The following is a 24,112-nucleotide window of genomic DNA, read 5'->3' as shown; positions in this document are numbered from 1 at the left end:
TGCAGGAGCTGCCCCCTGGTGGTCAGTGTACTCCCACAGCCAACCTCCCGCAGTCCCTCCTTCTGTCTCTCCCCCCTGCTAGCAGGCCCCAATCGGCCCAGCCCCTATCAGGACTGGGCGAGATGGCCTTGATAGGCCCTGATTGCGGCCAGGCCTAGGGACCCCACCCATGCACGAATTCGTGCACCAGGCCTCTAGTTTTAGGTAATAAAACTGCATTTCTTTTTAAAGGCTGTGATGTTGATTGAACATTTGAAAGTTGTCTTTCTGGATTGGTTTCTCAAGTGAACTGACATACATGACAAAAATTATGATTACCACTATATTTATAAAGCATCTGCCTCAGTTACCTTTCTTGGGATGCAGAGAAGGGAAGATACTTATATAAGTACAACAGCCCTTTCAATAGAACTCCTGGGATGCTTACAATTTCATTATAACAGAGTAATCAGATATTTACTCCTTATCCTCATGATGTGAGAGATTAAAAATATGTAATTGTAAAATCCTATGGTCATGAAGCAAATATTTATAAAATGAGAGAAATTAAACTTTAATCTATTAGTTTATTAGCCAAATATGCTTTGCCTGTAAGTTTTGTCCTGATTTTGAAAAAAACACCTCCTGCTGTATGTTTTGCAGAAAGAATTGTGTACTATACAGTATCTCTTTACTGGACTTGGGAAAAGATGTCCATAAAAACTGCAATACCACAATGTCTTCCATGGCCCACTGTGTGTCAGAAGCCAGTCTACTCTCATTTCACAGGGAGGGAAGAAATCGGGTGATGTGCCCAGGGGTAAACTAGTCACTGAAGACTTCGATTTAGTTAGTTACCATCCTTCACTTTCTTTCCCTTCCCCTTTTATGTTTTAAATTAAAAAAATAAAAAGAGTTTGGACTTTTAAACATAGCTCAGCTCTCCATCTTATAGCAAGCCAAGTAAAATGAAATCTCAACCTGTCAAATGTTCAGAAATTACTGTAAAGATATCAGACGCGCCGTCTGAGACTAGAAAAATGCAAAGTATGAATTCATTTCTAGGCCCCATCCCACGCTTGTCAGTTACTCATCGAGGGAAGAACATATATCCTTCCCGGCCCTCAAGATGATACCCGCTCAGGTTTGGTAAGCCCTGCTCTCTGTTGACACACTTTACCACATTATTTCACAGGACGCCCCCAGCAGACTGAGAGGGCTGCTTCTGTTACTATCCTTCATTTACAGAGAGGGGAACCGGATGGTAGAGAATTCAAGAACTGGACCCCGCACCACATGGCTGAGAACCGGCAAGCCCCAGATCTGGTGGGCTGAGTACACAACCTGTGTTCTTTATCCCTGGGTAATGAAAACAGCTGAACACTGCACATACGTGTACCAGAGCTTGGGATGGCGGCTCACGGAATGATTTTTTCCATTAGTTGGAGTGTCTTTTGTTGCTGATTTACTCAACAGGAATTCTTGAAGCTTCTGCTTTACTTCTGTACTTGCCACTGCCCCTGAAACACAGGCGGACAGAAACAGATGCTGGCTTAGAGCTGTATCCTTTCATGCTTCTAACGTATTTAGCAAAAATTAAGAAGTAACCCCACTGGTCACAGCATATGAAGTTTTCCTATGACAAGAAGAAACCAGAGTCTAAACGGGCGTTAGAAAATGGCATAGGAAGCTTCTGTAACTCCTGATTAAACTGCCAATTTTCAAAAGACCTTCCATGATTTCCTTAATTGCTTTTGCAGAGAGGGGAGTCCCAGAATTAATACTAACTTTTTTCTAAGCTTTAACAAAATCCTGCTGGGAAACAAAACACTGCCTTTTAAAAATCAAGAATCTCGGGGAACCCTGTAAGTGACTAAACACATCAAATGATCTTTTTGAATCACTATTTTGAAAAACCAACTTTTTAAAAAAGCCTCTTTTGAGCATTAAAACAAATCAATCCTGCTGACAATTCCGGTTCAACCCATCCAGTTTTCAACCTTGCGACACCCTGATTTTGAACTGACCTCATTGCAAGGGAATTATTTGGATCTGTCTCCCTCTTGTGGATAGCTTTTTATTTTTACAAATGTTCTGCCTTAAATCTTCCCAAGGCCTCACTACTCAAAAACTAAATAGAGGCCAGACTGGACTCACAGAGCCATTAGTACATGAGCCAGAGAAAGGTTATGATTAAACAGTATGGCAGAGCTGGATTGCTTTACTGTAACATGATTTTTGAAATTCGAAAAAGTAGACATTAGTATCTTGGCTGAACAATGCCTTGTTTACTCCCTGAGATGCTTTGCAGACTGAATGTGGAGAGCTGATAGGCAAGGTCAAAGCTTTACATTTGAGTCTCTAATTTATTCTTATAGTTTAATGCAGGCAATCTTGACAAATTCAATTCCACTCTTTCTCAGGCTTCTTTCTGCAGGAGGACGGGCTAAAGGGGAGGGAAGAGGGTCATCTTTTACCCTGGTGCCTCTTACTTTCTCGTCCTCTCTCTTTGCCTCTGAGAGGAGGAAGCTGCTGTTCTCTGCGATGCCTCTCTACTTCCTGTTCTTGCCTCTGCTGCTCCAGTTTCTGCTCCTTTTCTAGGAGTTCTTGTTGCTGTTTTATGGCTAGAAGTTCCTGTTGCAACTTACGAGAAGAGAAAGACATGAGAGTGTGCACTTTCTTTAAGCTTCATTGTCATCACTGACCAAAATCGAAATGCTGTGAGCTTTTAGAACTTGCTTGGATTTAGTTGACATGTTTACCCATTTTTTAAATAAATTATTACAGTCTAAAGGCTAGCACAGAATGCCACAGATGGTCTTAACATCATCAATAAGGTCGTTTTTAGGGAGCTTCATGACCTGTCAAAAATCATTACCAAATTCACCCAGATCTTTAGTTCCCTGAGTAGCTTTTCTTTGTCATCTGAAATATATAAACCAGGCAAAGGCAGGAACTGTCCAGAGTCTACTTTACCACTTCTGCCCCATTACAAATAAACATCTGAAATCTTCAATTCCTATCCCAAAAAAATAGGATGAGTACTAACTGAATAGAATGATGAGAAACAAGTTAATTTGGCGGGGAAGTATACCTGAAATAGAATAAGGGTTAAGAATTTCAAAGCCTCACAGAGAAGATTCTCTAGAGATTAATGCAATCTATTATCCATAGTAGGCTCTTTTCTCAAAACAGCAGAAGACCGAGCACACAAAATCCTTCAGATGAGAGAGACTGATTAAGATCACTTCCATTAAACTGCACTTTGATGCACTGTAGTTTGCTTGTCTTCATCGCTTGATTTCATTTCCAAACAATGAATAACATGAATAGGAAGCATTCTTAATAACTGTTGTAAGATGCCAGCTTGCACTCAGCGTGAGAATTTGATATCTATGAATAATAGGAAACATGCCCACCGAGGAATAAGTAAAGACTGTGAGTTCTACTTAGATTCTGACATTACCAGATCTGCGATCTAGGCAAGTTACTAAACTACAGAGAGCCTTGGTTCCCCATATGTAAGACAGAGAAATAATTGCCCTCACACATCATGCCCAAAACATACATGAAATTTAGTTTGTTAAGTTTGAACCATACTATTTTTAATTATTATTCCTATTTTTAACTCTCAATACCAATGAATTTAGTCAATATGCTGTTTATATTAGATTGTGACCCAAAGGTATGAAATGTATGATGCAAAGTAACAGAATAAAAATAAAAAGCACTGTGGAATGGTATCAGCGTTAGGCAATGTATTAACTATGATAGCATCATCCCTACCAGAAAGATAGGGTTAGAAGCATTTCTGGGTACTCTTTATATTAAATCTTTGTCATTTTGGCTTTGCTACACCAGTCCTTTATTGGATGTTTTTAGATATTCCATTGTAACAGAAAAATTCAGAACTTTGCTTAAAGCCTGCCTTGAATGTTAATTCTGTACAGATATTAGGATTGGTTAAATGGATTCAGTTCTTCACCCAAACCCCAATGAAATTTAAATTTGATCTATCTTAGGAATCTAGAAAGGCTCTAAATTTAATTTCCATAGCCACCATTTATTATTGAAGACTATAGGAAGGGGGCTGGAAAAAAATAGAAATAAAATGTCACCCCTCCATTTTCAGATGTTTTGGTCCAGGGGACATGCACGATTGGGATAGCTTCGGAGATAAACAAGGTAGGACTACAAATACTAGAACCACCAGCCACTGTCTGTGTGGCCCTGGGCAGGTTAGAGTATTTATCTCTGCCTCAGTTTACTGGGTGGGGAAATGGGATAATAGCATCTAACTCAGCAGATGTTTATAATAGAAGCCAAGGATTCAAAGTGCTAACGTAAATAAAGCCTCATGAATTGTCTTCCTCATTAAAATAAAATCAAAATGAATGCTAAAATCACCAACTTTTAGCTTTACCCATAAATAAATGGAAAACAATAACAATTTTGAAAAGCAAAAAACTTGTTAAACTTCCTAAAATCTTATGTCTGTCTTCAGTTTCTGAGGAAAAAAACTTATTGTCTTGGAAAATCATTTTTAAAGTTAAATTTCCCTTTAGCAACCTCAGGGTCACTTTTTCTCTCAAGAGCCTCCTCTTTCTAATATTTTCCAGGTGTCAGTAAACCTACCATGTTACTTTGCTTGGGCCAAAGTAACAATTAATTACCTACTTTCTACCATTAATTTTTCAGTAAACTGAAATAATAAATTCATTTAAAATGTTATATTCATGTTTACAATTAAAAAATACATCACACATGAATGAAAAGAAGTACATGAAGTAGGTGGGGACTTATCAGTATTGCCCTGTACTTACGGCAACATGACTCACCTACTAGAGCAGAATGAACCACACAGTTACCTAAACCTTAAACTATGGTGAAAACATAAATTTCACTCATCATCATTGCCATCTGAACTTGCCTCAAATGAAGAAGAAGATCTAAACATCTATTTTCCTATTATTGTTTCAAAGGTCAAAAAATAATGCTTCAGAATCATTCAAAAATAAGTCTATAAACTAAATGAAGGTCCTATTATTACAAAATATAGCCATGTATGACTGATTCCACATGGCTCAGTCTTATTCTTAAGGTATCCTGTAGATCAATAAATTTCAAGAGTTCATTTAGTAAAGTTCACTGATAAAAGAAAAATTTTATTATGGTTTATATGAGGTGTTGAAGAATGTTATTTTGGAAAATAAAATAGACCTTTCAGTCTAAGGAAATATCCTATAAAATAAGGGACATTGGAAAGAAGAGATCATTTTTACCTTCCCAGACACTGTAATATTAATATAAAATGGTATAATATTAATGTAGTTATCTATATTAACTCCATATAAATGTGTTGTTATTTGATATGTGAGTAATAGATCAAGCATCTATAATATAATTTATCATATTAATAAAATAACATATTTAAGTCATTTTGAAGGAATTGAACATAACATAAATATTTTATTATAAATATTTGCTGCTGTAGAGTTTTGTCATAATACATTCAAACTAGACATCTATTCAATCAGATGAAAATAAGTTTTTTAAGATGTCTTTTTCAAAAAGTTGAAAAACATTTTATAAACAAAGCTAAAGTAATACTTACTTCTGAAGATAAAAGGGAAGAAATAGGTACATAGACATTTAAAATGACCTGACAAGAAAATAACCCATCATAAAAAATTCTGGGACATGGACCTATTTCTCCTCTTAGAATAAATTAAACAACTTGAGTCTGAAATTGTCTACAACTGCTGACATTCTTTCAATAAATTATAATCTGTAGTCCATTAGACTCACATAAAAATACTGAAAATATCTGTATCAGTTTCTTCACATAATTCTCTCAAGCTTTTTATGCGATTTGTCTAATGTATCCAGTATGAGGTCTTTTTCATAAGAAACACGAGGGGGAAAATAAGTGACTGAGTTATCCTTTCTGATCAATAATATAAGCAGATTCTTTATAGATATTTAAATGAGCCTTCTGAGGCTAATGATTCTTATTGGTGGAGAACAGATGGGGCATATGAACAAAATCATGCAATAGAGAATGTTTTAAAAGGGTGGGAGGCTACTCTGCCCTAGTATTGACGCTGCAAACTAAAGGATAAAGAGTGACAGAGGCCCCTTCAAGAAGCAAGGCAGGTGTGTAGTCAGCCTTCCTAGCACTTACCAAGGTTTCCCCCGTGCAACCACCCTTTCCTCCAAGCCATACTTGCATGTGTAAACAACAGGGAACCGTCCCCTTAGATCCTCCTTCTTCCGCCCAGGGCCCCCTGAGTGCAAAGGTCAGAGGCAGGGACACATTTGCTACCTTGATGTGCTCCTGAAGCTGCGCCTGGTGCTGCCGTGTCAAGTTCTCGTGCTGCTTCTGAAACTCGGCAATCAGGAGCTGCTTCTGGATCTGCTGCTGTTGCTGGATGAGGAGCAGCTCCTGCTGCAGCTGCTTCTCCCGGACGACAGGGTCCACCACGGGCATCATCATCCTGAGGTCCGTCCGTAGGTCCAAAGGGGAGATGGGCTCTAGGCCCACAGGAACCTCCGACTTTACATCCACTGGAGAAATGGGGGGAAAGGAAAGGATGATAAGAGATGTACCCTTGTTCCAAACCCATGTTGAACACAGACAAAAAGGAAGACACTATACCAGTGATGGTGAACCTTTTGAGCTCAGCGTGTCAGCATTTTGAAAAACCCTAACTTAACTCTGGTGCTGTGTCACATATAGAAATTTTTTGATATCTGCAACCATAGTAAAACAAAGACTTATATTTTTGATATTTATTTTATATATTTAAATGCCATTTAACAAAGAAAAATCAACCAAAAAAATGAGTTCGGGTGTTACCTCTGACACGCGTGTCATAGGTTGGCCATCACTGCACTATACGCATGCAACAAATTTTACACCAACAAATCTAGTCTTTTTTTTCCAATGATGATAACAGGTCTTTTGTATATCAATTTTGATAAAATGTACCATATGCTAATTGCCCCCCAGCAATTGGTACTCTGCCTTGAATCGTCCGCATTTACCCTTTCCAAAGAGATGATTCCAATTATTTAAAGGCATCAGAGTCGTTCATAAGACGTATGCTACTGGATCACTTACAAAGGTCAAGTTAGTTTAGGACCAAAAATGCGTCTCTGCTGAGGAAAGGAAGTCATGTTTTAATGGAGAACTTCTAACACAACTAAGGCTGAATGCTTGCAAACATATTTGTTTGTAACAAGAGTCTGAAGATACATTCTCAGTTAAAGCTTTTTACATAATGTTGGGCTATTGGATCCATCAAAGAAAAACACAAACCTGCAAGCTGAAATGTGGGAAATGGTGAGAAGATTAGTTGATCAACCTTGGCAAGGAAGCCAAGGCCAGCCATAAAGATATGAGGCTGCCCAGCTTCTCTGTGCTGGCTTTTACTTATTTTTTAAAATATATTTTTATTGGTTTCAGAGAGGAAGGGAGATGGGGCGGGGGAGAGAAAGAGAGAGAGAGAGAGAGAGAGAGAGAGAGAGAGAGAAACATCAATGATGAGAGAGAATTATTGATCCTCTGCCTCTTTCACACCCCACTTGGGGATCAAGCCCACAATCTGGGCATGTGCCCTGACCGGGATTTGAACCGTGACCTCCTGGTTCATAGGTCGACGCTCAACCACTGAGACACACTGGCTGGGCTCTGTGCTGGTTTTTAAATGGTAATGATCTGTATAGCAATTACCTTATTCCTAAACTAAACAAGGCATAAAAAAAATTTAGGATGCTTAGAACAAATATTCAATCAAGTAACAGGATGAAGAAAGATTGAATAATCTGAAAATAACTATAACTATTTAAATTTATAAAAATTAAGTTAGATAATGTGTATAAAATTCTTAGCATGACTTCTAAGAGATAACTTTCCAGGAGTGGGATAAGCACAAGAGCTCACAGACAGGGTAGATATGCAGATATGCCAGCTGTTCATGGCTGGCATCCATCCTGATTAGTCAGTGTATATGCCAAACTGGTTGTTAAATATTTTGCATATGACCTTTGGCCACAGGAATCAAGAATAGTATGTAGTTGAATAAAACAGATTTAGATAAAGATAATAGGGATTTTGGAGGGAGAATGTAGGCCAACTGAACGCATGTCTTCGCTAAAGTGGTCAGCCACTACTGAGACCCAAGTAATTAGTGGTGGAAAAAAAGAAAGACAGAAAATACATATCCAGAGTAGAGAGAAGTCAATTAAAAATAACTTATGCCTAGCTGGTTTGGCTCAGTGGATAGAGCATTGGCCTGGGGACTGATGGGTCCCAGGTTTGATTCTAATCAAGGACACATGCCTGGGTTGCAGACTTGATCCTTAGTAGGGAGCATGCAGAAGGCGCCGATTAATGAATCTCTCTCATCATTGATGTTTCTATCTCTTTCTCTCCCTCTCCCTTCCTCTCTGAAATCAATAAAAAATATATTTTAAATAAATAAATAAATAAATAAAAATAACTTAAAATATTTTAACACTATGGGAACAAGAAAACAAAAAAGCTTCTATAAGTAAACTTTGACATGCAGGATGCTTATTTTCAACCTCTGATCTAAAATCTAAATTCCTGCTCCCATCCTTCTAACTGTGGCCATGAGCATGTTATTTAAGTTCTCTAGGCCTCAGTTTCCTCATATGTACAATGCAGATAATTACAGCAAAGAGTAACAACACAGAGTTGTTAAAAGGATTAAATTGAATAATTCACTAAAAGACAACATTACACATCCCTCAATAAATACTTTTGGTTTCTTTATTTACAGAAATATGGTAATTTCCTGTATAGTACTATAAACCATCAACACTGTGTAGTCACAAAACAAAAGTATTAGGAGCAAGTATGAAAATAAAATTGTGTATGTTACATATTAGAAAATAAAAACACTAAAACTTCTAGGAAATGAAAAAAGAAAATAGATAAGCAACTCAAAAATTTCACCTTCACTAGAAAAGCAAGGCAACTTTTAGGTCAAAATAAGGCATCATTTTCTAATTATTTATTTATTTTTTTAATATATTTTATTGATTTTTTACAGAGAGGAAGGGAAGGGAGAGAGATAGAGAGTTAGAAACATCGATGAGAGAGAAACATCGATCAGCTGCCTCCTGCACATCTCCCACTGGGGATGTGCCCGCAACCCAGGTACATGCCCTTGACCGGAATCGAACCCGGGACCCTTGAGTCCGCAGGCCGACGCTCTATCCACTGAGCCAAACCGGTTTCGGCCATTTTCTAATTATTAAATATCAGATATATGGTTGATGTATATGTGTGTGTTCTGTCCCATTGTAAGCATACGACAAAGTAGACAACTATAAATCACAAAAGACACTGCCAATTGGTTTAAACCTTCTGAAAAACAACTTGTTAATATATATTAAGAGGCATTAAATATTTCTGCCATTTGATTCAGGTTTGCCAACTCTAGAAATCTATCTTAAGAAGATACTACTAACAGGAAGAAACAGTTCGATGCTGTTTACTGAAGTGCTATTGTTTTCATTGAAATCACCAACTACAAGGAAATGTCCAAGGAAAATGTGTCATGTCCATTAGGTGTAAAAACATGCAATCATTAAAAATGTTTATGGGAACATGAAAAATGTTGTTACAGAATTAAATGAAAAAAACAGTAATAAAAGTGAAGTAAACCCTATGATATCTCTTTAAAGTACATAAATACAATTTAATTTAGTCAATATACATTTATGAGAACTTTAAGTTGCCAGGCATGATTGCAGATGTTGGGGTTTACTAGTAAAACAAAAAAGACAAAAATCCCAGCCCTCACAGAGCATATCACATCTACTGGGGTTTTAATTATATGACTCTCTGAATTTTAACAGCAAAGACTGGTGAAATACAGTACAGAAGATGGTTGTAGTAGGGGTGAAAATATGAATACTTTTCCCCATTCTACTTTTCTGTTTTTTCCAAAATGGCATCTAATGTTCTGACCACTACTGGAGGTAACTTAGGTTTCCAGATTCCAGGTTGGGGACCGCAAAGTTAATACTCCATGCAACTTAAGAGCTAATTTCAGAGAGTCAGGAAAGCCTAATAGCAATCCCGTCTACAGCAGTTAAGCTGCAAATCGAATGAAACATTCACGTCCTTGCGTATCTTTTGAATTGTGTGTGTTCACAGGACTGTGTGTGCACCTGTGAGTGGGGGTGGGAGCGGGGACGGTGTCAGTCTCGGGTTGCAAACACTGGTTATTTCCCCCCAATGTATTGATCAGAAGTCTTTGTGGATGGTAACACCGCTTTAATGAAAATGGTAAACAACTTATTAATATACCATGGTTTGGTAGACAATGTCTTTTAAATCATGATCTCTGTGAAAGGAAAGCTATTAAAATTGAGCCACGTTTCAAACTAAATGAAGATGACGGCCCATAAGATCTCTAGTTGCAGAGTCCAATGTAGAACTTTCCTTTAAGGCCCTGGAGTAACATGAGATTTGGAACATTAATTTATAGAGCTGGCATAATTCCAACCAAAAGCAAAGGCTGTTAATGATATATTTCATTTTTACATTAAAAAGGCCAAACTGCAGCCTCCAGTTTTTCCATGAAAATGCCAATAAACAAAAATCAGAATTTAACCCTATACAGCAAATGAAAAATTTCAAGAGACTCTGCAATCTCTTCTTTCTGGGATTCTTATTACCTATGAACTGTAAACATCGAACCCCTAAAAAATCCTCCCCCCCACCAACAAAAAAGATAAGGGAAAAATGTCCCAGAACTCTCTATAACAGCTATTGTAAACCTCAAAGGGTAATTTGACTTCTTAACCTGCTATCCCAACAGAAATGATTGTGTCTAACTGCTTGCCTTTGTTCAGAGACTAATCACTAAATTGTGAAAAATCACCCTCAACTTACAAAAACTGCTCTTGATTATAAATAATTGCCCAAGACTGAGAGAAAGCGGCAGGCAAGATCCCAGTCTTTCATCCAATTTATTCAGCAGCAATCCACATTCCATTTGTCTAGACTAAATATAGCAGCGTTTATACAAGAAATCAATAGTGCTTGCAGAGAGGAGAGCGAAGGCATGAATATTTCATCAAACTCGGAGAGAAATGGCAATCAGCAAACTGATGGTGCAGTATAGGTCATCTTTGGCCTGCTGGATTAGTGCCTGCTACTTGGACAATAGCTCATCTCTGGCTAATCATAATCATATCATAGCCATTCTTTCTATTTTTAACATTAATTGCACTGTGGGTGACAAAGACGCATCGTATTCCAAAAGGAATGATGGATTTTTCTTATGTCTTCTGTGACAGGCTAATAGGCCTCCCCAGGAGCAATAATAGTAACACAATACCAGGACCGAGTTTTAACACATTACAGTCCCTTTCATATCCCAGAATGTGAAAGAAAGGGCACTGTCCGCAGCTGCTGTATTATCATAATTAGAAATAATCAACTTACAAGGAAAAATTAACAACCGATTTTAACAGTGAAGAAATGGAATCATCTCTGTTCACACATTTCTTGTCTAGGAACATGCAAATTCCTTACAAATTACTTTGAACAGGTGGCCAGTGATACATAAATTAGAAAGAAGTTGATGACAACAAATATTAGTGTTAGCATTACTTAGAAATGAATCATGTTTTCTTAACAGATCGCAAGACCTCGTAACTTCATTTGTACTTACCCAGTTTGTCCGACATTTCAAATACATGCCAACATGTTATGGTATATGTAATTATCCTAAATCCAAATCTCCATTCAGAACATTTCCATATTAGAAATTAATCGTTTTAAACACTACTTTACAAAGTCCTGTTCATTCCTTCTTCAGTGTCCTTTAGATTGTTCTTTGATAGTTTTTGGCTTAGCCCTTATCAACTCACGCAATCTTCTTGAAAAGTTTTTAGTTCTTAATAATCAGGGAAACAAAAGGCTTCCATTTCAAAATAAATCTCAGACCATACAGATGTTTATAATAATTACATTTATTTAAGCAACATGCATACCTGCGCGGCTATAATGAAATTTCTGTGACAAATGCTTTTCTTTTCAATACCACAGCTGTTAAAGAGGTAATTCAGAGTACTGAGGGTCATCTAGTAGCATTGCAGTGTGTCTTACTCCTTCACTTTCGATGCTGGTATTTATGGCACAGGTAAGTAGGAAGAATTTTCCTGTGTTCCAAAGCAGGAATCTTTGGTTGCTACTTTATCAGCTGACTTGCAAACAGGAAGCCTTCCATTTTAATAATGTTTTGAATGAACAACTGTCAAACCCCATGGATGGGAAAATTCTAAGAATGCACCATTTTGACCACTTACAACTATCCCAACTGTGACTGAAAACTGTTCATGTTGCTCCTCTGAAATGAGATCTCAAAGCAGCAGAGGGAAAAAAAATACAGGTTTTCACACACAAAAAAATGCCATAGGCACAATCTCACCACCAATTTGTATGTGTCAACTTAGTTAAAAATTGAAACTTGAAAAAAATGCATAAAAACTGGAATCATCTTTTACTATCTCAGTTATGCATAGTTAGAGCAGCTACGACTTGGGGCATGGCATCACCAGCACTGCTCAGAGCCAGATTGTATGGAAATGAAGTTCTTTATACCAAGGAAATGGTTGTCCACAGCCACTGGCATGAGGGCATATGCACTACACATTCTGGATCTGGGGAGAAACAAATGTTGCTCTGATCATCCCTTCTGCTTCCTCTGTGACCGTTGGGGCCTGCTGACTACCCACCAGAAAAGGCTGCCTGCTGTGCTGTTTTCTGCTTTAACATTGTCCAATCAACTATGTCGTCATATCGGTAGTTCAGGGTTCCGATAAGAATGTGGATGTGCCCTAGCTGGCGTGGCTCAGTGGACAGAGTGTCGGCCTGTGGACTGAAGGGTCGCACGTTCGATTCCGGTTAAGGGCATATGCCTGGGTTGCAGGCTCAATCCCTAGCAGGGGGTGTGCAGGAGGCAGCCGATCAATGATTCTCTTTCATCATTGATGTTTCTATCTCTCTCTCTCCCCGCCTTCCTTCCTCTCTGAAATCAATAAAAAAATGATATATATATATTTTTTAAAGAATGTGGACGAACCGCCTCAGATACATGTAATCAGGGCTTCCTCAAAGTGTAGCCTATAATAACAATTAGGCTACAGACATATTTGGCAGAATTTCGTGTAAAACTTCAGCACGTATAGACATCTTTCACTAACCTTTTTCTATTTGTTTCTTTTTGCCAGCCTTTGCCAGGGCAGGCTAGTTCTACTAGAATATGTCAGCATGTATCCTAATGATCTCTGAAACTCTGCTCAGTACGAATGCCCTGATGCTAGCTTGTCAGATAGTGCAGAGAGGTTGTCATCTTCTGTGTATGGTATACACTGCCCTGTCTTGTGTTTCTGTACTTTCCAGCCAAACCAGAATCAATAAGGAATAACAAAGTCACACCACCAATTATGAAGTTATCTGTGTACTGTCTGTGTAGGAAACTCTTTGGATGCATCTACGTAAGTGTACTGATCACTGGCCAGTCAACATAAGTACAGTCTTCATTGTGAGCCTTCTTGAGCAGAAACTGGAGAGGTCTAGGGAGGTGGGTGGAAGACGAGACCTAAGAAGCACATTATAGTCTGAGGCCTAACCATACAACTTTCAATGTGGGATGTCAATCCATTTCGAAGAATCATGGTTTGCTTGGGTCCAGTCACAGGGGATGTGCAGTTCTCCTCACTCCAATTTCATTATTACTTCCTCATCATTGGTTATGTTGATCAGTGGAGAGAGTTTGTCAGGTAGAAGCCATGGGCTTTGGGAAATAAACAACTTAAGTCTGTTTTTTCCTTCAACTCCATGAAGTTGATTTACATTAATTGAAACCACCTTGATATTTCCTTTTCTGAAATCCTGCTACCCCCTCCACCCCTTTCTTAACACTGACTTGGATCCAAAGAAACACAGTTTTATAATTTTATTTATGTATTTATTCTTTAGATGGTGTTGGTTATATCATAAATCTAACTGAGGACAGGGTGGCCCTGGTGCCTGTTTGTATCTTGTGCCTCCCGTCCTTTGCCTCATAACTCTTAACTATTATACCTTCTAAAGAATGGATCAAGACTGTTTAGCACTGCATGTATCTAAAACGATATTTAAGTCATTGTTTTTATAATATCATCAGGTTGGCCTATTTTTTAATTCACTCCTTTATTCAGCAAATATTTATAAAGCTCTCTTACATGAAAAAACAGTTTTCAGTGAACGAGGAAGGAACCAATTTCAAGAAACTCAAATGCTAATGCGGAAGATCAACCCATGACCCTGTGCAGAAAACATGATACATTCAGGGCAGGGAGGTTGGTGCTCCAGAATCCCACTTGGGCTGCTTCCATTTTCTCTCAGGACTCTCCAGGGTGATCTCTTCCATTCCCAGGACTGCATTTACTTCCTCTATTGTGACAATTCTATGTCTTGCCTCCGCATCTATTCCGAATTTGTGACCCATATGTGTCACTACTCCTGGTGCTCTCCATTCAGCGTCTCATTCTGCCCTTTCTCTGGAGCCTCGAGTCTCAATTACTGCAGCCAGAGGAGAACATGGAAGGGCTATGACTCCCCTCTCTCCCTTTTATTATCCTTATCCACTCCACAGAAATGATATCTTCTACTCTTATTCTTATTCAAATATATATTCTTTTACTACTACTCTTATTCAAATATTGTTTTAATTCATCAAGATCTGTCTATCACCACTGCCTGTTTTGCTAAAGCAGTCAGTGCTCAGTCACTTTCCTGGCTAAAACCCATCAGTGGGCCCCCCAGAGTGAACATGCTGGCCTGTACCTGCACTGGGCTTCCTGTTTATTTTTCTGGCCTCAACACCATCTCCTGTCCCTTCACTTGAGTCACACTGATCTTTCAGCTCCTTAAACACACCATGCTCTCCCACGTCTCAGAGATTCCTCATACACTTTCTCTCATCCTAAAATACCTCACCCCATTTTTTCTAGACTGTTTCTTACTTATCCTTCACATCTTAGCTAAAAATGACTTGATGTGGGATGTCTTTCTGAGTCCTATTGCATTTTCCTCTTACATTTTGCATTTATTTTTCCTAACATTTGTTTAACTGCCTCCTTTCACCATTATTTTAAGTTCCATGACTATAGTTTCCATACCTAGTACAGCATAAAAACAATAATGCCACAATATACACCTGGAATGAAGGAATACATGAATAAATGACAGTCAATAGAATGCCTCAGTAGAATGCTTTACCCCATGCTAGATTGTTAGAAAATTAGATGGCCCTGGCCAGACAGCTCAGGATACAACATCGCCCAAGGTTGAGGGTTCAATCCCTGGGCAGGGCACATAAAAGAATCAACAATGAATGCATAAGTAAGTGGAACAACAAATAAATGTTTCTCTCTCTTTCCTTAAAATCAATAATAAGTAAATAAGAAAGAAAATTAGACCAGAACTCATATGCTTCAAGCTAGCAATTTTTAAAAATCTCCAACTTGAAAATGAAGGAGTAATTACTAAATGTAAATAAAAAAGAATACATTCTCATAAAGTTATTTAATCAAAATTCTTTAATACTTTATCAAAAATAACGAGTAATTGTTTTTTTTAAACACTGAAGCACTTTTTATTGAACGTTCTTCACTGAAATGTGTAATATCCTTTCAGTCTTGGAAGGTACATTTCTTTTCTGAAAAAGTAAATTAATATATTTAAATGTGCCTAGCATACAAAATGGGAAATGGAAAAACAAGTAATACAACCTCAGTTTGATGACAATGCTGCCAAAATTTCACTTTAGCAATACAACTATTCTTAGCGGACTTTCCACTATTAATATTTATGATTGCATCACCATAAAATAAAAAGAATTTGTAAGTTCTCAGACAGGAAAAGTATAATTTTTATAACAAGAATTATTTAAATTGATTAGGCCAGAAATACAATTCCCCCTCAAAGTGATTCTGTTCAAGTTATACATGTCTTCAGTTTCTTTAAAGTGCACTAATACATGGCATAAGTGAAAAGAAAATAAATGCAAGAAGCAATCTGGGCTTTGATTTACTATTCTCTTATTTCCCAGGGGTCTGAACAGGAAACAAAAATAACCACAAATGACTAAAATATCAGTAGGCCTTGAAATATCAACATTTAAGTTAGAGCAAGCTAACTTTTTAATCAAAGCCTTACTATTTTGATTTACTTAATTCAAATTCCCTCTCTGCAAATATGCTTTTGAATTAGGCAGTCATAACAAACCATAACACAAACATGAACTGCCAACTCATTTGTAATACCCACGTAGGTCTAAAGTATTGCAGTGTTTGCTAGTTTCTTACTATTTGAGAGTCAGGTAAAAGCTTCATTGAGCTTCTTGCAGCATGGAAACAAAATCAAGCCAATTTATGTGACTTCAAGGTAATAGGAGCTAAAAACCTAATCCATATTATTTTGTAATTGGAGATGAAGATGTAATCTGATACAATGATACTTGTAAGTAAAGTTTTAGTAGATGTAAAACTTCAGTGTTTTAAAATAGTAAATATGGGTATTAATTTTTAAAAAGTTATTTATTTGGCCACATATAACACTCCTGATCTAGGATTTAGAGCAAAATTAATCCTCTAAGAATGACAATGAAGTTGAGACAAACTGTGTTTTTTCTACAATTTATAGTTCTCTTAGGTTACAGACAAATACTAGATTACTACTATTTGCAAATGTCTAACAAAACTCCCTTTTCTCTCTCTCTCTTTCTCTCTCTCTCTCTTTTTCATTATGAAAACCGAATATTTAGGCAGGGGATTACTTTCTATCCCCAGAATTTTGTCCATCATCTGACACGTAATATAAACTTAATAAATAAGTTTAATGAATATCAGTTGAATAAATGACCTCCTCAGCAGATACCCCTTCTAACAACACTTTCTAAACAAATCACATTTTCTTATTCAGCAAATGAACTTTTTTTCAAAGAATATGTTACCAGTCTTCTATCAGGAAACAGTGTTTGTGGAAGTGTATAACTGTGCTGTTTCGATTGCAAAAAAAAAGAAGAGCAATTATTGGCTCTTGTGTCCTGCCAGCAAGAACAAATTACCTTTAGCCACTAAAAAAGTATCCCAATACTGTCTGAAAGCTTTACTGCTTAATATGTTCAAGACAATGGCATGTCTTGAAAGGTTCAGGAAAGTAGGCAGAGAAAAGGGCAGACACGCCATGCACTGAGCTTCCCTGTCCTTCTTTTTCATCCAAACTAGGTCTTTTCCTTTGCTGCCCTTGACCCTTCAGTCCTGCAGAATGGGAATAGGGCCTCAAACAATGCACTTTTTTTTTTCTTTTCCAGATATCAGTTGTTTCCTAAGTTGGGACGAAATCTTTACTACAAAACAAAAAGTCTTAAAGCCCCACTACAACCTCCTAATATAGGATCGCATTGGCTTTTTAAAAAGCAAAGACATTTCTTGAAACAGCTAGACACTTTCTTCAAATCAAATCTTATGAATAGTCCCTACTTAGAAAACCATCGCCAGTGAAACTGTGAAAGGGGAACTGATGTCCCACCCACCCACTCACTTGCTCGCTGGCTCCTTTCCCTGGGAATCCAGACGCGATGGAATTCAGTTTGAAAATCATTGTTCTAACTGCAATGTAGCTTTAGTTGCCAAATTCAAATTAGAGGCAAATTACATTACTATTGTTTCAAAGAACAATGCATTACTGTTTCATGGAATTATGGAGCTTTGGAATTTTTGAATTGGAAAGCATTAATAAAGTTTCTCTTCATACATACAATTGGGGGGGGAGGGTAAATGTTAAAAAATAAAAATTCCTCTAACATTGCATAATTTTAAACAGAGCCAGACAAATGCATTGGCACCTCTGTTTATATTACTACCACATGGTGGCACCACTTTTGCTCAGAAGTAGAAATACCCACTTATCCTTTGTCAGGAAGAGCTTTGGATATGTGAGTTTTACAATAATTATGCAAGCCTGGAATTATGCCGAGTTTCAGAGCTTGAGCATTCAAATGAAACGTGACTTCCCTATGGGAATTCTAAATTTGGCTTTCTAAACCTGGGTAAAAAACAACAACAATAAAACCAAATACTAATACCATAATATCAGTTCGTCTGGACAGTACTTTTCATTTAAATTATGGAGCCAACACCAATACTTCACTTATTATGAGCTAAACACTGTTCTGAAGCTTTATATAATAAACTAAAGGCCCGGTGCATGAAATTCATGCACTGGGGGGGAGGGGAAGGTGACCCTCAGCCCAGCCTGAACCCTCTCCAATCTGGGACCCCTTGGGGGATGTCCAATGGCCAGTTTAGGCCCAATCCCTGTGATATTTAGGCCTGATCCCTGTGATATCAATTAGCATATTCCCTCCTATTGGCTGTGGGCACTGCCATCTTTGAGGGCAGGGCAGTCAATTAGCATATTCCCTCCTGTGGGATCGGGCCTAAACCAGCAGTTAGACATCCCTCTCACAATCCAGGACTGCTGGCTCCCAACCGCTCGCGGACTGGTCACCACCCCCTTACCACTCCCTTGTCAGCCTGATCGATGCCTAACTGCTCCCCTACCGGTCCAGTCGCCCCCAACTGCCCTCCCCTGTTGGCCCAGTTGCCCCCAATGGCCCTCCCTTGCCGGCTCGGTCACCACTAACTGCCCTCCCCTGCAGGCCTGGTCGCCCCCAACTGCTCTCCCCTGCTGGTCATCTTGTGGCTGTGGGTGCTGCCATCTTTGAGGGCGGGGCAGTCAATTAGCATATTCCCTCCTTATTGGCTGAAGGTGCCACCATATCTGAGGGTGGGACAGTAAATTAGCATATTTCCTCCTTATTGGCCATGGGTGCTGCCATCTTTGAGGGCGGGGCAATCAATTAGCATATTCTCTCCTTATTGGCTGTGGGTGCCACCATCTTTACGACGGCGTGAGGGTCAATTAGCATATCCCCCTTTATTAGATAGGATGTTGATTCATTTATTCTTCCTTATGTTAGAAGGTTGTACTCTCTGGTAACCTATGGGGTAGACACAGTTATGATCCTCATGCACAGATGAGGACAGTGGAGGCACTGAGGAATTTGGTCAAGGTCATTAAGCTACTAAGTGGTCCAACAGGAATCAGAACACACGTCATTCAGCCATAGAGTCCATGATCTTAGCCACTGCATTCTTATTTTTCTTGAGATCGATATAATAAGCATCCAATTTAACATCTATGCAGTTCATGTTGGGATATTCCTCGATATAATTAAGACTGAAGATGTTTGTTAAGATAACATCACACATTTTTTATTTTTAGAGGTAAAGAGAAGCTTACTTGTAACTGCCAACATATTCCAAAGAGAGATGTGTAATGGAACACATTTCTGCATATTTTGAGACAGTTTTGTATTTTCAGGTGAATTTAAAGAGTCTTTCTTAACATGTGTGTTTCAATGCTCTTTTTAGAAACAACTCTAGGAATTGAAAATTTGATATTTTACCCTTTTCTATTAGCTCTAGTAGTGTCTACACAATTCTTTAGATTCATCTTACTATCCAATCTGAATCTCTTAACTCACAGGTAAAGACTGCCTAATAATGAAGTCATTGTTAGTACTTGATTAACTAAATCCCATTAGATTGAATCAGAGGTAGAGAGCCCCAATCACAATTAACTGTACACAGTGTTAATGGGCTTTGAATGTATTGTTCATACATTTTTAGTTTACTTTTTAATTGAAGAAAGGAAATAGTAACAAGATAGAAGCAGCAGCTGTTTTCTGACAATATGAAAAAGGATTTGACAGAATAGACTTGGGTGGTTTATTCTTTTCTTATTTCAGAGCTTTCTATTTTGGGTTTGTAATTCCCTGTTCATTATGAGAGATGATCACTAGCCATTAAGGCTCAGTTTATTAGGTAAGTGGGAGGGTTTACCTCAAAGAAGAAAATGAAGTTGTCAGAAAAATCTAATTTTTAAAGATATATAAATAAATAGGAATGGATGTGTCTATATCTGTGCATTAATTAAAGATATTCATAATTTGGCATAAGAAAATGTAATAATTTTTCTCTTTGGCTACTCTTTAATTAGACTGTCATTAAAATGTCTATTTCTGGTAGAACTCATAGTATCTGTTTATAGAAATAGCCTGTATTCAGAGAACTGTCAGCATTACAGAATGCTTCTCAATATTTTAAGCATAGCTTTGAGATGATCACTCTATAATTTGAAGTGGTACCATTTGTGCAAACAAAAGTATGAGAAGTTATTTAAAGTATTAAATGGGAACTGAACTCTGCAGAGCAGAGGTCAGCAAAGTATAGCTCACAGGCCAAATCCAGCCTCACCTTTTTTTTTTTTTTTACTACCTGCTACCTAAGAATGATTTATATATTCTTTTTTATAATTTATTTTAGAGAGAGGTAAAGAGAGAGGGAGAGGAGAAGGAGAGAGAGAGAGAGAGAAAGAGAGAGATCATTTTGTCATTGTACTTGTTTATTCATTCATTGGTTGATTCTTGTATGTGCCCTAACCTCGGATCAAACCTGCCACCTTAGTGTATCAGGACAACACTCTAACCAACTGAGCTACCTGGCCAGGGCTTTGCTTTACACATTCCTAAAAGGTTAAAAAAAATAAAAGTAGCTGAACAAATGTGGCTCAGAGGTTGAGTGTCAACTATGAACCAGGAGGTCTAGGTTTCATTCCTGGTCAGGGCACAGGCTTGGGTTGCTGGCTCAATCCCCAGTGTAGGGCATGCAGTAGGCAGCCAATCAGTGATTCTCTCTCATCATTGATATTTCTATCTCTCTCTCCATCTCCTTTCTTCTCTGAAATCAATTTAAAAAATATTAAAAACATTTTTAAAAAGTTTCATGATGTAAAAATTATATGAAATTCAAATGTCAGTGTTCATAAAGTTTTATTAGAACACAGTATTGTCCAACGCTGCTTTTGCACTACAAAGGCAGAGCTGAGTGTGATAGAGGCAGGTAGTATGACCTGCAAAGCTTAAATATTCACTATCAGCCCCTGACAGAAAAAGTCTGCCAAACCCTGCTGCAGGGAAAGCTATGGCCAATTTTATTCTCATACTAGTGACCCGGTGCATGGATTCATGCACATTGAAAGGAAGTTAATTAGAACACTGGCCAGTGGGGCGGGACTGGGAGAGACAGGCCAGACACGCCCTGGAGCCAACTTCCGTGGTCCCTCCCTGGCTGGTCGCCCCCGGGGTGGCGCTGTGGAGTGAGCAGGGTCCCTCTGGCAGGTGGGGTCCCTCAGCCTGGCCTGTGGGGATCTGACCGAAACCAGCTCTTTGACATCCCCCGAGGGGTCCCAGAGTACAAGAGGGCACCTGCAAAGTTGCTGTCACACAGGGTGTGGAACACAAATACAAGTGTGCAGTAAACCAGATTCAGGGCCGACAGTGCCCCAGCAACAACATAACCCACAGCTGAAGGTGGAATCGCACAGCCCAGCAAGGAATCGGGCTCCCTCCTCTCTGGTTACCCGAGAACCACCGCTGCCAAGTCACTGCAGCTCCTGCGTTGAACGTCTGCCCCCTGGTGGTCAGTGTGCATCATAGCTACCAGCCAGACAGACAGCATATTAGCCTTTTAAATATATAGATATGCTACTTCCCCGTGATTATCAAATTTCCAAGCCACTTCTCTACCTTCTACCCCACTGGTTTCATGTAGAAGGTTAAAAATTACCACGGTTTATTGCAGCCAAAATAAAACATAATTATGAAACAAATTATGTTGATAAGAAAAGGTCATATAAACAAAGCTCTGTTTTTCATTGGATTGATATGTTAATTTTAGACTGTTGCTAGTTCTTTGCATTAAGCAGTAAGCTGGAAGACAAAAATATAAGTAAGAACTATGATATTTTTAAATAAGCGATATGTGCTGAGTAGTAGCTAACCACTTTTTTTCAGGGATTTTTTTCATTTGATACAAAAACCATATCATCATTCCTAATTTACAGGTGAGGATAAGGAGTACTGGACAGGCTAACAATAATTTTCCAAGGGCACAGGTACATTATTTTTAAGTGTTACTTTTTTAGTTGACTTAATTTAAAATCATGATAAACATTAATTTTGAATGATGCTAAATGAAAGTCACTATATCATATTCCATACTAAAAGATTCTGGTGTGTTGTCCTTGTAATTTATCTCTTTTCCATGAGGCAGAGATAAAATACTCTGCATGAAGCTCTATCTAGAATAAATATTTGCTCAATTAAAACTCTTTAAAGAAAATAAACAAGCTGCTCCCATCTGTAAAGTAATTGTTTACAATTCCATACATATTAAATGTAAGTATATTTATATATAAACAACATAAGTAATATATAAAAATAATATGTATACTCAAAAGGCCAGTATATCTTATGGAAATCAACATTTGAATGAGCTTAATAAAGGAATGTTTGGAAATTACAGGATATTGTATTTATGCGACATTAAAATTTTTGTTAACAATGTGTGGGTTGGTTTAGTTCATATTGAATATTTAAAAACCTGAGGTTTTAAAGAAACATCACATGTACCTCAAAGCTACAATAATACTACTACAAGGTTGGCTATTATACCCTAGTGATAGATCTGCAGCCAAACCACTGAAGAAATTTGGTGCCTCAAACAAAATAGCCCTAGTATTTAGGCATTGTAAGGAAGAAAAAAAAAAAAAACTAATGGGAAAAAATAGTTACTCAAATGTTCTTCCAGATATTAATGTAATTTTAAATTAATGTAACCCAAGATCATAGGAAACACACGGCTAATCATAGAGCTTAGCAAAGCCATTCTGAATCCAACGGTATCAATTTTATTTTCCACAGAATTCATATTATAACTTACATCAGACCAGTAGAAGACATTCAGCAGCTTGAGAACTCATTTGTGATATAAAAATTTAAGTTCTATTTTTAAAAAATGTTTTAAATTAATGGTTTGGAATTCACAAACCTCAGAAAAAAGGAAATATATTAAACAAAAGAAATAAGAAAAGAACAAAAAAAAATAGATGCAATTGTGCTTTATCCTTTGAGAAATGCACTTGTACAGGACTTATTCAGGTTTCTTCTCCCTGCCTGGGTTGTCGGGGGTGGGGGAAAGAGGAGAAGAGACTCCCTGTGATTTTTTAAGTCAGTTCGGAAATTCTGCCTGCCCTGTTAGGCATGTCCCTGTTAGATTTATGTAGGCTGTCCTGTTGGGTTTATTCCTCTCAAGGTAAATTTGGCAGGATGCAGGATTTAGTCAAAGCCAAGGGCCAGAAATTTCTGGGCATGTCTGAAGAGCAGGTGGGGCTGGCACAGCAGATGTCCATTTGCATAAATGACTAAGGCACCTCCTGAGAAAAACTCATCTTCAGTAAAGAGGAAGCCTGGCCTGACACCCCCGACCTGATCACCAAGCCTCAGGGCCTGAGGGAATACACAGTGCATCCCTCCTGTCCACTCTCATCTCCAAGTCCCAGGTTCAAACCTTGTTTCCACCTTCCACGATGCACTGAAAATGCTTTTACCAAACTCATCAGTAACATCTTTTTTTAAAAATTGTTTTATTGCTTAAAGTATTACAAAGAGTATTATATATGTCTCCTTTTTTTTCTCCCCTTGACCTTCCCCTAGCCTCCCATGCCCCCCAGTGTCTTGTGTCCATTGGTTATGCTTATATGCATGCATACAAGTCCTTCGGTTGATCTCTTACCCAACTCCCCAACCCTCCCCGACCTTCCCGCTGTAATTTGACAGTCTGTTCGATGTTGCTCTGCCTCTGTATCTATTTTTGTTCATCAGTTTATAACGTCTTATTGTTAAAAACAAGTCTTTGTCTTACTTGATTCTCTTTATCATGGGACACAGTTGTTTTAGAGAATAAATAAGTGAATAAATTAATCTATTAATCTATCTTCTTTCAGTCGGTGGCTAATGCCCAATATCTTGCTATAGGATCGAAGCAGAGCATGGCAGATAGAAAACTGTGTCTGCGGCTGTATTCTCTTTTTAAAAAAATATATTTTGTTGACTTTTTACAGAGAGGAAGG

The 24,112-nt window shown here is 38.0% G+C and overlaps 1 protein-coding gene across 10 annotated transcripts in view; it reads right to left on the bottom strand.

The window, feature by feature from the left end:
- The window catches only part of HDAC9 (histone deacetylase 9), a 751,983-nt gene that overhangs the window by 367,242 nt on the left and 360,629 nt on the right, over positions 1–24,112 (bottom strand). For 6 of the 10 annotated variants that reach the window (XM_070424407.1, XM_070424398.1, XM_070424403.1 and 3 more), the window contains 3 exons: positions 6,305–6,546; positions 2,472–2,622; positions 1,373–1,499 (listed from right to left, as the gene is read on the bottom strand). In XM_070424407.1, the coding sequence (XP_070280508.1) occupies positions 1,373–1,499; positions 2,472–2,622; positions 6,305–6,546 (520 nt within the window). The remainder of the gene's footprint in view (positions 1–1,372; positions 1,500–2,471; positions 2,623–6,304; positions 6,547–24,112) is intronic. The other 4 variants (XM_070424399.1, XM_070424405.1, XM_070424400.1 and 1 more) reach the window with 2 other exon arrangements.

The sequence above is a fragment of the Myotis yumanensis genome, unplaced genomic scaffold, assembly GCF_028538775.1.
Source record: "Myotis yumanensis isolate MYYU_CA2020_CCGP unplaced genomic scaffold, mMyoYum1.0.hap1 SCAF_9, whole genome shotgun sequence".
NCBI lineage: Eukaryota > Metazoa > Chordata > Mammalia > Chiroptera > Vespertilionidae > Myotis > Myotis yumanensis.
Note: the sequence above shows the minus strand (reverse complement) of the source record. Positions and strands in the feature narration are given on the sequence as shown.